Source organism: Toxotes jaculatrix, chromosome 6, assembly GCF_017976425.1.
Source record: "Toxotes jaculatrix isolate fToxJac2 chromosome 6, fToxJac2.pri, whole genome shotgun sequence".
Taxonomy (NCBI): domain Eukaryota; kingdom Metazoa; phylum Chordata; class Actinopteri; family Toxotidae; genus Toxotes; species Toxotes jaculatrix.
The window spans coordinates 19,202,890-19,217,092 of NC_054399.1; the positions used below are offsets into that span (position 1 = coordinate 19,202,890).

Consider the following 14,203-nt stretch of genomic DNA (forward strand, 5'->3'; position numbering starts at 1 on the left):
TGTTACCGTTTGCCTAAAATGTGGCTTATAAATGTTTTCAGCTTGCTACTTCTCCCGATAACTTTCACGACTGACATATATATCCACCTGTGCGTGTTTGCTGTTGTACGCATGTACTATGAAAAGCATGTATCTACATCTAGCTCTAGCTTGAAATAGCTAGCTTAACGCTACATGAAGCATGGAATAAAATTAGCGTTGGTCTCTTCACCTTAAATTCAAATTAACTTCAGGTGTTTTCCTCCGCCATGGAGCAAGCTACACATTTCAGAGCCATCTTCAAACTTGACGGTGGGGAACGGTGAGTATTACAGAAAAGTTGAGATTTTATTCTGAGTAATTACTTTAATTTGCTTAACAAGACAAGTCTGGCTCATTCCTTAGTTGTCTGGTTTTGGCAAAAAGACTTATGTTTGGAAGGAAAGATTATGAAGCAGTGTTTGGCTCGGCTCAGAAATAACCCTTGCTTCTTTGCGAATACAGCATAATTACATTACATTACATACGTAGCCTGAATATGTTTATTTACTTTTTTTGGTTAGTCACAATTTTAGGAAAGCTCCAAACTCAATCTTAAGTCTAACATGAATAATAAGCACTGATATCCAGTAGGTTTACCTGAGTTATGAGGATGTCTGTTCCTAGGAAGCCTGAAGATTTCTGCAGTTTTTCAAGCAAGTTGGCTGAACTGTCTGACGGGTAATTTATAAGACTTTTGCCTCAAAGCATCACGGTCAGTCCAGGCTCACCATGCCTTATTATCACCATGAAAATTTCTCTGAAAGGAAACTAGTTACAAAGAAAGATGACAACAGTGTTTCAGTAAATCGTCTGTTAGGAGCTCAAATTGCGGCCAGTTTGTGGAGTTTGTAGTTGTAAATCTGTCTTTGTAAACCTGTAAACTAAATCTGCATGAGAAATTCAATGCATGGGGGAAAGTACGGAAGAGGATTAGGGCCACTAAAAAAATATTTTTTAAATAAAAAAGATTTTTTTCGGGGGTGTAAGAATTCTGACTTTTTTCTCAGAATTCTGCCCTTAATCTCAGAATTCTGACTTTAATTCTGACTTTCAGAATTCTGAGACTAAAGTCAGAATTCTGAGAAAAAAGTCAGAATTCTGACTTTAAATTCTGAGAAAAAAGTCAGAATTCTGAGATTAAAGTCAGAATTCTGAGATTAAAGCCAGAATTCTGAGAAAAAAGTCAGAACTCTTACACCCCCGAAAAAAATCTTTTTTATTTAAAAAATATTTTTTTAGTGACCCTAATCCTCTTCCGTAGGAAAAGAGATTTGTATTTGTTGAAAAATCATAATTTCTTCACAGATTTTATTCACACAGTCTCTCTTATTTTTATTTTTTGTGTGTAAGCAAATACAAATCTTATTGACTGTAATTTGAGCCCATAATGAATTGACTTTTGAACTGTTTTTGAAAATCTAAAAAAAAATCAAAATTAAAAAATCAGCAACACTTCTGGGTAACTTGTGTACAACATTCACAACAGCCTCATCTAACAGCCATCTAAGCCCCACTGTGCTGGTAACTGTTATATCAGTCTGTGGTCAGCACTCATCTGCAGATTGGTACACATGTTCACAAGTTTCACTTTTAGTGTGGGCTGATGTTTGTTGAGCATGAGAGGATCACATAGAAAATGTTGTTGTGAGTGTTGTTTTTGTTGTGACTTTGATGTGATACCATCTGAGAACACAGTAAGATCTTCCCATGGCTGCCCCATTGAATATAAACACATTTTCTGACATTTCCAAGAGTTAGCATACAGATCACAAACACAGATGATCATTTTTTTTTACATGGTAGTGGCACATTTTTTATCTTTTTGAAGATGTGTTAAGTTGCGTATTTTAATACACATGTGGGGTGGAAGCCCAGGGTTGATCACGTGTTATTTATAGCAGGAAGAAACATAGCATGAGCAGAGTTGGGAGCTCAAAAGAGTGTATGGTGTGTTGGCAAGAGCTGTTATGATGTTGTTTAACATCACAGTTTGGCTGGATCTCTTTGTAGGAGGCAGTGCTCAGCTGTGAGAACGACAGCTTTTAGGAAGAAGCTGTTTTTGTTAATAGATTAGTGCACATTTTATGTTCTGTAGTGTTTCCCAAGTGGAATGAGAAGTGACTGAAGTGGGTTTGGCCTTTGGTTAGGTGGAGGTTTCTCAAGAGGTTACGGTTGTTGTAAATGTCTGCATTATCTGGTGGTTAAGATCCAGTGATATGTTGTGCAGTCCTGAGTCCAAGTAGCTGGGCTTTCCAGTCAGCAGCAGACATGGTTCTTCTTGTTACTCCTGTGCAGATACTTGAGTTAGCTTGATTAGTTTGTGGCTGATTTGACAATTGATATCAGTTCCTCAGAGATTGTTTAAAAAATTGATCCACAACTGTTGTCAGAGCGGCAAGTCCTTGAACTCAAACATGCACAAGCTTTACAAACAAATCTAATCAGTACACTTCTTAACAAAGGAACTAATCAAAGCAAAGTTTCTGATTTCTATTAAACTACATGTTTATAAATTGTATACATTTTTAAATAAACAATACATTTTAGTTACATTGGGGTCAGTTTTAAGACTGACTTTGATTAAGGGACTCAGTTTTTGGGGAGTTGGTCATACAATTTAAAATCTGGTTTTAGAAACTTACATCTTTTATAGTATATTTTTAGTTGGGCTGTGTTTGAAGAATAGAACCATGCTGGTATAACCTGCTGTTGTGCAGTAGGTCAGGATGTGGTAAATCAACAAAGATAATCAGCAGAGGCAATTTTTTTTTTCTCAGTGTCCTCAGATGGTATAAGCACTTCTGAAGTTTACAATGAGCTCGTGAAAGCCTTTTAGTGATTGATTAGTCTCTCTCTATACAATTGATTACAAAGCTTAAAGCTCTGAAGTTGAAATCTTTTATTCAGAGCAAGGAAGGAACATCAAACCCAGACAGATAATCGACTGAAACATGTATTGGATTTCATCAGCAGCATATCCTCCTGTTTAGTATTGTGTCAAATTGGAAACTGAAAATATGGAAATCTATAATGTGGGTTTACTTGCAAATGCTCCTCCCAAACTGCCCTTTTTTGGTGCTTACTTCCACTGTACACAAAGCACGACTCCTGCTCAAGCACGGTTTGTCACACTGGGCCAACCCTTCAGGACTGTTTAACCCTGCCCACCCATGCCAACTCAGAACCATGTATAGCAGACAAAACACACTGCTCAAACACAGGCATGTACTGTTAAGTGCCATAGTGGTTTAAGATACGTAATATCTTATGATACCTCCGTACACCATGAATTTGCCCTGCAGGTGGGAGATTCTCTTTCTTAGCTTGTGGATTCAAGTGGGCTTTGTGCCTGGGATGCATTGCAACAATGGTCCGTCAAGGGAAGGTATGTATTAATTATGATTTATTTTGTACAGCTGAAGTACAGTTTGAATTATATTCAGTCCAGTAAACAGTTATCCATTTACTGTCGAAGTGTTGAATGTATGCTACTGAGCCCCCAAAGTTGTTGTGTTTGTTGTCTGAAAACAAGGTATGAATTGGGGGGGGGGGGGGGGGGGGGGGGGGGGTTGCGCGTTAGCCAAGAAGCTGTGGTGACATCTTACCCATCTTACCCAAAAGTCAGTTTTAGTTTTTTAAACATTTTCCATTCTATCTGACTGTCTTCCAGTAGCTGTAAATCCCACAGTATTTCCAACACACGATAATGATTTGCTCTGACACAGACTCACCTTGGTCCATTTAAGTGCAGGTGTTATAGAGTATCTGACCATAATTTTCCAATTAAACTCTCACAAAGACAGTGAGTTGATTGAGTTCCATTGCTTATGATTTAAGTTTTCCCTCTAGCCCACTGATATTACAAAGTTTCCCCCACTTCCTCCCTTTTCTTGTTTGCATGTTCACCCCACTCAGCTCTTCAAGCCCCTTGTATAGTTGATCAATAGTTCTGAGACCTAAGTCAGCTCTGTATGCTGAAATAAAACTCTTACTACACCAGATCTGGATCTTGATTTTTTTCCAGATCTTTTTGGAAGCTTTCAGGTGAGGATTTCTCAGAGAAATCTGAATAAATATTCAGACCTTGCTTCTGCCATGTTTTGAAGTTTGCATCTAGCCTGTTTGGAATAAAACCTGGATTGTGTTACTTAGCCATATTAAATCAGTTTTGAGTAAAAGGTCTAACCGTGGGTTGGGTTTTTAGCCCAAGTGGTGTTTCAATTCACTATCCCCCAATTCACTATCAGAATCTTCAGTTGGAGTCAAAAGTATTGGCACCCCTGTCAGTTTGACATGTTTTGGTTTAATGTAAGGGTTTAATGCAATTTTTTATTGAAGAAAACTAAATGAACATTTAAAAACAATGACGTGATCAACAAATAAGAAATTATTTTGCAGTCTGGCAGAAATTTTACAAAAACATAATTGGTTGGTGACAAAAGTATTTGCACCTTTTTTGTTAACTTTTCAAGACTGAATCATGCAGACAGGTGTGGAAGGGTCGTTAAGTGTTGACACACCTGTCGGTTGTTGTTAGATGGCTTTACCCGGAGATAAAAAGGGGGACAGCCAAGTTTTATTCAACTCGCACTTGCCCACTAACCAAGCATCATGGTGAAGTCTAAAGAAGTAAGTTTAGTTAGAAAGTGCATTGTAACTGACCACCAGAAAGGGAACAGCTACAAGAAAATTGCAGAAAAGTTCCAAATGCCTAAGTCAACAGTGAAAGGAATTATCAAGAAGTTCAACCTGACTGCTACAGTTGAAAACAGGCCTAGATGTGGACATCCAAGAAAAATTTAGAACAGAAGTGCTGGAAAAATTGTGCGAGAGGTCAAAAAGAACCCTGGACTTACAGCCAAGGATATCAGAAAAAACTTGGAAACATCTGGAACATTTGTACACACAAGAACTGTACAGAGAACACTCAGCAGAATGGGTACAGAGGATCAGTGTCAGTGGCATGACACTGTTTGTCAAGCAGTGTCATGCCACTGGCACTTCAAACTAAATTCTACACAATTCAGACATATCAGGTAGAACTCAACATTCTTCCTGCTCTGCAGGAGTCATTAGATTACCCGTGCTTTTTAATCCCATGTGTCATGAAACTTCTTTCCAACTTTGTTTGTAGTTTTTCAGTGATTCATGGTTTTTCCAGCCCATCTCCCCCCGTAGCACTAATGTCCTGAGCATTAGTGTGTATCTGTACGGCCCAGGGCTTTTATTGCTTCTGGGTATCAGGCACTGTTCGGGAGTTCCAGCCCTGCAAGCAGAGATTCCACCTCGTCATTGTTATTTATATGTGTGGTGGAAATTTCTTCTGATTTTTACTCATACATTTTTAGGGACAAACAACCATCAGCAGTGCCTCAGGCTGAATGATCAACATGACCGCCTCTCAGTCTCACTTTAAAAGTCTATAGATGTACTTTCAGCCAAGATGTGATGAGTCACTTCCCCAGTTATTGAGTCAGTTCCTTCTTTCGCCTCCTTCAGACACTGAATTAAGAGACTATCACTTTTCCCATAGATAAAGTGATGCAATTTTTTTGTGTGTGTGTGTCAAATGGTTAAATCTGAGGCTTTAAAAAGGGTTAAAATTTTACAATAAACTTACAGATTACTTACATTTTTATTTTTTTTGAGGATCTAGTCTAAAATTTGGTTTTAATCAATTTGTGAGAATGGTTGGGCTATGATGGCAAAAATATATGTGGTGAAACTGTTAAAACCTTGTACCAAATAGTTCAACTTGATTAAAAAATGGTAAAATTCTCAGTAAAACACTTAATCAGCTAGTTTGGCGCAATCTTACTTTACTATTTAGTAGTAGGGACCAGAGATAAGGATAAAATCTGCAGATTCCCTCCTTCATGGGGAATTAAGACAAGTTAGCTTCCTGCATGGAAGTCCCAATATGCAAAATTGGGACATACCTTTGGGGAACAGTGCCATTCGTTTTTTGTTTTTTTTAATCAGCTTGTCCCTGCTATGAACAGCCACTATATAATAATGCTTCTATCATCCAACATTTTTGTCCCACAAAGTTAAAGATACTATCTATGGGGGACCTGTTTTATTCATGTGTTTTGTTTGTCATTTGTGGAGCAGAGGTTTTCCTCTTAAAGGATGAAGAGGATCCTAAGTGTTTCACACGGACAGGAGAGGATTTCACCTGCTTCTTTGAGACTGCAGACAACAGGACATATAATTTGCTCTACGTTCTTGAGAGGTATGTTATACATAGTAAATTGATTGTGTTTTATATATTCAGAGACAGTTTATCAGTTTAAAAAGTGCTTTGTTTCATATTATTTAGTATCCAGTAGTCCTTAAATCCTCCATCCTCTATAGTGAATATAGACTACAGGTTATTATTATTTTTATTGGTTTAAACTTAAAAAAAAGAAGGTTTTACTTAATTTTTGATCATTTTTTTCATGGTTTTTTCATGGCATCAAGAAGCCACCATTCCTCTGGATTTAGGCTGTCTCAATTGGTTCTCTTCATGTAATCCCTACATGAGATTAGGACTCTATTGGGATCACACCATCTGTTGCAGGACTCGTTCTTCTTGTTTCTGAGGATAGCTCTTCATGGTGCAGAATGAATTTGGGACTTGACACCTCTCTGATGATACTGTGCAATGGATGCCAATCTAGGTTTCTAAAGCGCCTAAAACTTCAGCTCAGTATTTGTATGTATTTATTTTTGAAGGGAAGGACTTTTTTAATAATTTTATTACATTACTGATGTTTTGACCATGCCTGGTCTTTCTCAAGGCCAAGCAGTAGTGTTATTAGTCATCTGTCTGTTGTATTTGTCCTTACTCTAATTAAGCCCGCCGAAAGAGGATACTTCTGCTATGTCTGTCGAGAGCCCACAAGAGGGAACTTTCCTCCACTTCTACAGGTTTCCTTCTGCAGATGTTTTCAATTTTGTGACAACTCACCTCACGGTCTTGGAGCACAATACCAACACCACACTCTACAGCCGGTCTGTCAGTGTGGAGGACCAATGTAAGTCATTTCTTTTTACAATGCATACTTCAACAACAACAAAAAAAAAAACCCAAAGGGAAATAGATTGATCACTTGATAAAAATAAAACACACTTAAAATTATATGCATACACATTCTAAGCACATAATTTTTTTCTGCCACATGACCAAAAATACTTAGGCCAAATTTATGTAAAGAAATTCAAGCCTATATTCCTTACAGCTTAAATTCCTTAGTGATTTTAACCTTTACTTGTTAGTCTTATCCATCAATCCTTTCATTCTAGCTGCTTATCCCTCACTCTGTTGGTTACAATGGGTGCTTTTGAATCCTTTCCTCAAATGATGAATCAGAAAAAGGAATAGGGTCCAAATATTTGGCCTGCATAGCTGCACAGTTGCAGCTGCAATGCCCAGCCTTAACCTAAAAAGGACAGATGTACTGTACCTGTAGCCTCTCACAGATTAATCACAGATTTGATTTAAAGCATGAAAAATGTTGCAGCCTCATGTCCATTCTGTGCTCTCAGTACAGTTAATCCATTCTGTGTGCATATCGCTTGTCAATAAGGTCATTTACCAAGAAAGACATGGGCCTCCTCATCTGTTGCCTAAACACCTGTGACTCATTTTCACCAGTGGGTTCTGTAATTTGTTTTTTCCTTATTTTTCCTCACAACTTGTTTGTAGATCTCCTGGATCCCCCCCACAGCGTGTCTTTACTCCAAAATGACCAAGCAGGGCAGCTGCTGGTTTCATGGCAGAAAGAGTACCCAAAATATTGTGGAGATAAATTCTATAGGATTCGATACTCCTCGAAGGGGCTAGGAGCGAAGACAGATGAGGTAACCACAACTATTCAATATCTCTGAAATCAAGCTAATATATACTGTTGTGATTACTATGTGTAAGCATAGTATACATTGGCTTGAAATTTTTTGGTGGTCAAAGGCCAAGGTCACTGTGACCTCATAAAACCTGACCTTACTGACCAGAATTCATATGCTAATTATGAGGACATGCATTTCATACATTTTATTATTCCTTCAAAGTCTTCACTACATATATGACTCTAGACAGACATGGATGTGAACTGCAACTTGAGTGGCTGACGGAGGCATCCAACCATGAGGCAGTAATTATAATTTAGCCAAGTTTTAGTAGGATTGGACAGTAGGTTGAGAACTCTCTGAATTCAGAGACACATAAAATTATCATTTTCCTCTATCTTCTCTACTGTAAAATTGTTGCAGACTTTACTTCTGCCAAGTTAATTTCTCATCTGGTCGGTTATGAGACTGATCAAGCAATTAATTAAACACATTACTGATTTGTTCTTTCTCTGACAAACATGCACTGCACTAATCTAAGCCCGTTCATTCCTTCACCTGTAGGCCTGTATCTGTAATTACAGTGGTTGAAAAAAGGTATATAATTTGAGAAATGTCTGATGTTACAGGCAAAAAAGGATGAACAAACTAGAGACTTACTAGACTCTCTGGTACCAGGGGAGGAGACTGAAGTCCAGGTCACTGTCAGATGTGCTTTTGCACCAAGTGGAGGACACTGGAGCAGCTGGTCACGCTCTGCGCGAGCCATGGTTCCTCAAAATGCAGGTGTGCTTAAACAAGAAAAGAGTATGAATGACTGAGTGGATGACAAAAAGAATTAAGAGCAAAAAATGTTATCCATAGAACAGCTTTTCTAGATGCAGTACTTAAGTTGTAAACTTCTTCTCTTTTCAGATGATGTTTCGCTGATGTGTTACACCTCTGACCAGGTGAACATCACCTGCCAGTGGAATGCGAGTAGATATGGTGTGGAAAAAGAGTTCAAGCTTTTCTACAAGATCTCAGGTCTCAGGTAGGATAAAATTCACACTACATTTCATCAGTTGATCCAATCTTTCTGCTAAAGAGCTTGTGGAATTTTATGGGAATACCTAGTTGATTTTGATTACATCCTCCACAGCAAGCACTAGATGTGTCATTACTTTGAGCAGCAAAGGCACAGTGGCAAACAGTTAGATTTGTTAGATACAAAGGTAAGTGGTAATCTGCCCCAAGAAAAAAAAAAAAAAAGCAAATTTCATATACATCCCTTTTTCAAGGATCAAATAATGGGTTAACTTTCAGCTTGTCTGTATAAATGGTAATAAATTAATCCTTGGAAGCTGATGCAAATAATTATTCATATTATGACCCTTGCAGTGGAGATTGGACCGAGTGCCTTACTGATGGGAAGTTCACTGACCTGTGTCATTTCCATGGAGATGACTCCAGGAAAATCAGGGTGAAACTCAGCAGCGCTCCTGCTCCACTCAACAGAACCTTCTATACTCAAGAGTTCACTCTTAACAAGACCAGTGAGTGATTTGTTTCCCATTTCTTTGTTCCTTTTGCATGGGATGTCTGTTTTGAACTTTTTAATGTTTTTTATTAGCTAAAGAGTCTTCAGGTGATGTGGTTGTCCTCTAAAGCCATCCATTTGTAGCACTCAAACTACAGTTTTAGCGAAATATTGCTCAGAGTCAAAGGTACTTTGAAGGCAGCTGTTCATAGAACTCTGGTTTATTTATAGTACAGCTGCTTGGTAAAGTAGAGATATTAACACATTGTCACTATTTTATAATGCATATTACATTTATAATACATATATGCCTTTTTCATACATGAATCAGATGTTCTCACATTGACTCAAATAATTAGGGCATATAAAATAATTTGTAATATCTAACATTACATTTTCAGTGACTTATGAGTCATAACCATTGCACACTTTGAAGGTTAGCAGGGTTAGCTCAGTAGCTTTTCTATACTTCCGCTTATTTGTGGTAGACTGGATTTCTCAGTTACTAAGAGTAAGAGCCTAAGTAGCCTAATTACAGTACTGCCTCTCTGTTGACAAATTATGTGCTGTGTGTTTTTAGTCAAAACATCCCCACCAGGTCATCTGAAAGGAGCACTGGAGAAAAACAAGTTGTGCTTGAAATGGGATGCTCCCTTTCCTTCTCTGTCAGCTCACCTGGAGTATGAAGTTGGCTATCAGACCAGAAGGGGTGAAGCATGGAAGGTAAATATGTTATTTGCAGTGGCTGCACATTATATGTCTTTATCTGTTCATTTTTGAGTGGTTATCTCAGGGTCAGGTTTGTAGAAGAATGACTGATGTGGCTGATTATACCACAGGGGGGGGGGGCACCACCACTGAGACTGCCATTTAATTTTCTCACTATTGAATGTCAAATCAATCGTTTTGTCCCCAGATGGTTCTGCTAAAGGGACCAGAGACTAGCACATGTCTAGATGTTTCAACAGGGAGCCAGTACAGCGTTAAGATCAGAGCTAAACCTAATGAGTCCGTTTACTCAGGATACTGGAGTGACTGGTCAGATGTGCTCACTGGTTACACCCCCACTGACAAAGGTAAACTACTTAATAATCCATTGTTTTAAATAGAAATCACAGAAATTTACAACATTGCACCACATGTAATGCAGCAGTTCACTGTATTTTGAGTTTACTGTTATTTTGTAAGAACAACTAATTCAATTCAACTGGTTGTGTAATAACAGTTGGGTAGTATTGCACAACTGTGCAACAACTGTGCAACACTACACTGCAGTGGCTTGATACATTAAAATATAAACATTATAGAGCTATGAAATGCAGTTCTTTGTTAATCTAAATAAAAATATTACATATACCATGCAAACCTTAATGCAGTATAATTCGTCTTTTCAGGCTTGGTGCTCATGCTGTGTATCCCTGTTTCAATAATGACAATTGTCATCATCGCCATTTCCACGAACCACAGGTAGGATCTTATTCCAGCTCGGTCATTTTGTAATCGGCGACTGACTGTATGAGGATTGCACATCATGGAAATTTTAAAAAAATTCCAAAGTAAGATATTTATGTGAAACCCCCTTGCTCCGTTTCTTTTTAAATGGATATCAATTTGTATTGCACAACCGCTTCAACATTTTTGTATTTGGTTTTCTGTACTCGTATCCTAAAAATCATTTCAGATTACTATTACTTGATGTCCAAAAAGTTTAATCAGTTCTTTTACTTTTATCTTAGCCACATTGCTCAGAAACCGTTTTCAGGTTTGTCATTTTGTGTATTTTTATAGTAAGCTCAAGCAGTATGTTTGGCCACCGGTGCCCAACCTTGACAAAGTCCTACAAGGCTTTCTGACAGAGATCAACAAGCAGAGATGGGTAAATTACTTAACATAATGATACATGCAGGTCTATCACACACATAATTACACACCATCCCAATAAACTAAATTTATATTGTGGCAAAACTTCCTTTTTTTCAGTGCCATTATTAATTTAGTCATATGGATGCACTATAAAGATATAGACTCTAGATATAGATATGGATTCAAAAATCAAACAGGATATAGGTAAAACAATAACAAAATTAATACAACCAAGTTACTCGTCTTAACTTACACTCATTTCCAGCACTTTTACTACTTTGTGCTCACTCTTCAGGGTCCTCCACTCACATCAAAGCAGTGTTTTGAAGACCCCACTACATCTGTGGTGGAGATAATGTCTGAAGATGAGGTTTCAGAATTGAGGAAGCCATCAGAGGAGTCCACGCAGCTCCTTTCACCAGATGGAACCCTCTCCAGTGGAGAACAGGTAGACGGGAGCCCTGGGACCGACGTCTTTCCAGACTATGTGACTCTAAACAAAGACAGTGACATTCTTTGCACAAAAGGAAACAAGCATATGTATGAGAAGGTTGTAGAGAAAGGAGTCCCAGAAGTGGGGGATGAGCTTCTCCAAACATGTCAGTGTTCATCCACTGATGGCTCAGTCTGCTTAAGCTGTACCTTTCTTAACCATTCCTATGTGCCTCTGTCTGACAGATTTGACTGCTGGGTCACTCCTGCAAGGGGACCAGGCAACCTCTATACCAATTTGCCCTGTAGCTAAATGTACAGTACAAGTGTACTTTGTTTTCATTGGTCCAGATTTGACATATATTATGCACTTTCACACTGACAGAACGCACTGTAAATTAATCTGCACATCTAAGTTTCCTGAATCAGTAGCTCCAGCTGTGGACACGGCTTATATATTACTTTATGTTTAATTGTATGTAGGATTTCCTCCATGTCAGCGCTCAAAGTCTACCCTGCTTTGTCTTTGTGACCACTGGAGGAAACAGTAGCTCCCAAGATACTTTGTGAGAGCACATGTAAATACCCTTCTCAGTGGTGTTGGTTCTCAAGAGGTCTGTGTTGTATAGTACGTCCAGTTACCAATATTTTGTGCATTTCTGATGACTGTTCTACGCTTAGAGCAACCTGGATTAAAAAAAAAACAAAAGATAAGGTTAAAATTGAGTTGCAGCTTCCTCTAAAATTTTACATCAGTTAATATGTATATTTTATTGCTATTCAGTCAATTGCGTATGAAAAAAAAACAGGAATTAAGCTTTTCATGTCTTTTTCTGTTGTTTTGCCGTTGTTTATGTTATTTTGCATGTATCTTTTGCTGGTTGTTTTGTTTTGTTTTGGGTTTTTTTTTTGTAAATGAATTTAGAATGTTCCTCAGACTCCCTTTGAGAAGGCTGACATGGCTGAGTCTTTACTCATTATTTACCTTCCAAATAACCTCTGAAACAAGTGTTCTGTTCATTACGTGTTATAACTTGCAGTTTTATATTTTTGGCAATAAATATCAAAAAGCTTATTTTCTTTCAGCTGCATTTTCTTTGAAGTCAAACATTTGCACTTTCTTGGGTACATGTCAGACCATAACACAGGGGATGTTCAAGCATTTACAGAACAACAGGTTTGCTGGACTTGTAGCTTTTCTTGCCTCCAACCAAACACCAACTGCTTTGCACAGTACCTGGATATAAAACTTGTTCTGGTCCGTTTTGCATTTTTTTTGTCACTAGATGGCAGCAGATATCAGCAGACAGAGATGAGCTGTCTCTCTGGTGTCTCAGCGCGTCTCAGCGAACTGAGACAACAATAGTTTGTCTATGCCACTGAAAATGAGAGAACAGTTGGTTAGATTTTGGCCCAGATTCAGGTTTGTATTTTGTCACACCTGATGAAACTATATGATCTACCAACTTTGTTCTTGAGAGTACTACCTATAAATACATTGTCGAGAACTGTAAAACAAAATATGAATTAAAATAACACGGATAAGTGTGAAATAAATGTTAAGTTAACCTCCCCTTGTGGATAATTTTAACCTGAATTTAAAAAAAGAAAGTGCAACACATCTGAATGCTAGATGTTAATTTATTACACAAAGTAGACAAACGGCTCAATTTAACATGACTCAAATAATTATTACTCACAACTTGTATGAAAACCAAGAGACCTGAGTTGGAACCTGGGCAATCACAACATCATGACTACTGGGATGAGTGAGAGGATTAGTAAGAGGATAAATAAGAGCCCTCAACAAAGTCAGGAACAGTTACTCACATATAGCCTTGCCAGCCAAGAGCTGAAAATGTATTAAATGTTATTCTGATTTTAGATCAGCAGCAGGAAGAGGTTTGAAGGAATGTGAGAGGTGATGACAGTTTAGATGAAATGACTGTACTTGCCTAAAATCCAATGGCTGCCATGTTGTAATCAAACAGCATATGACTGGTCCTGCCTGGCTCAACCTTCTGGAGCAACTGCATGAGAATCAGAACTGGAAGCTCTTCAACCATGCTATCACCCTGCATCCAGTAAGCCGCCCTCTGTAAAATATACTACTAGTGTCACACTTTAACAGCAGGCCATCACATCTACTGTGTTCGCCAGACTGTATGATATCATGGCCATAAATTAGCTCAGCTCATCTATGAGGCAACAGCAGTGTGGGAGAAAGCGAATGTTGAGAGCGAGACAGTCAAGAGAGACAAAGTTTAAGAGAGCCAGTGTTTACTGGCGTACAAGCCTCTCCTCCCAATAGGAATTCTTTCCATGTTTCATCACTGCCCACTTGCCCATACACAAATGTCTATGAAGGGAGGTTGAATCACCTCCTTATGTCATTTCCTCAACTTTCACTTTCAATCACAATGAGAAACAACATGGTTTCAGATGTGATGGGGCCTTAACGTATAGTATAGTATAAAACTATACACGCATCTGCAGGCCTCAAACAGGAAATTCAGCAACAACAGAGATAAGGTC

General features: G+C 38.2%; 1 protein-coding gene across 2 annotated transcripts; it reads left to right on the plus strand.

Annotated features, from left to right (window-relative positions):
* Window positions 1-3,185: 3,185 nt before the first annotated feature.
* mpl (MPL proto-oncogene, thrombopoietin receptor) lies at window positions 3,186-12,446 on the plus strand. Of its 2 annotated transcripts, none has more exons than XM_041040569.1 (12): window positions 3,186-3,406; window positions 6,136-6,256; window positions 6,937-7,043; window positions 7,715-7,869; window positions 8,484-8,640; window positions 8,770-8,887; window positions 9,235-9,389; window positions 9,954-10,096; window positions 10,290-10,449; window positions 10,768-10,840; window positions 11,162-11,249; window positions 11,532-12,446. In XM_041040569.1, exons 1-12 carry the CDS (start codon window positions 3,289-3,291, stop codon window positions 11,979-11,981), a joined length of 1,845 nt encoding a protein of 614 aa, XP_040896503.1. In that variant the 5' UTR covers window positions 3,186-3,288; the 3' UTR covers window positions 11,982-12,446. The 2 variants fall into 2 exon arrangements, with proteins under 2 accessions (XP_040896503.1, XP_040896502.1); XM_041040568.1 differs by having other exon boundaries at window positions 3,187-3,406; window positions 6,865-7,043.
* Window positions 12,447-14,203: the final 1,757 nt, after the last annotated feature.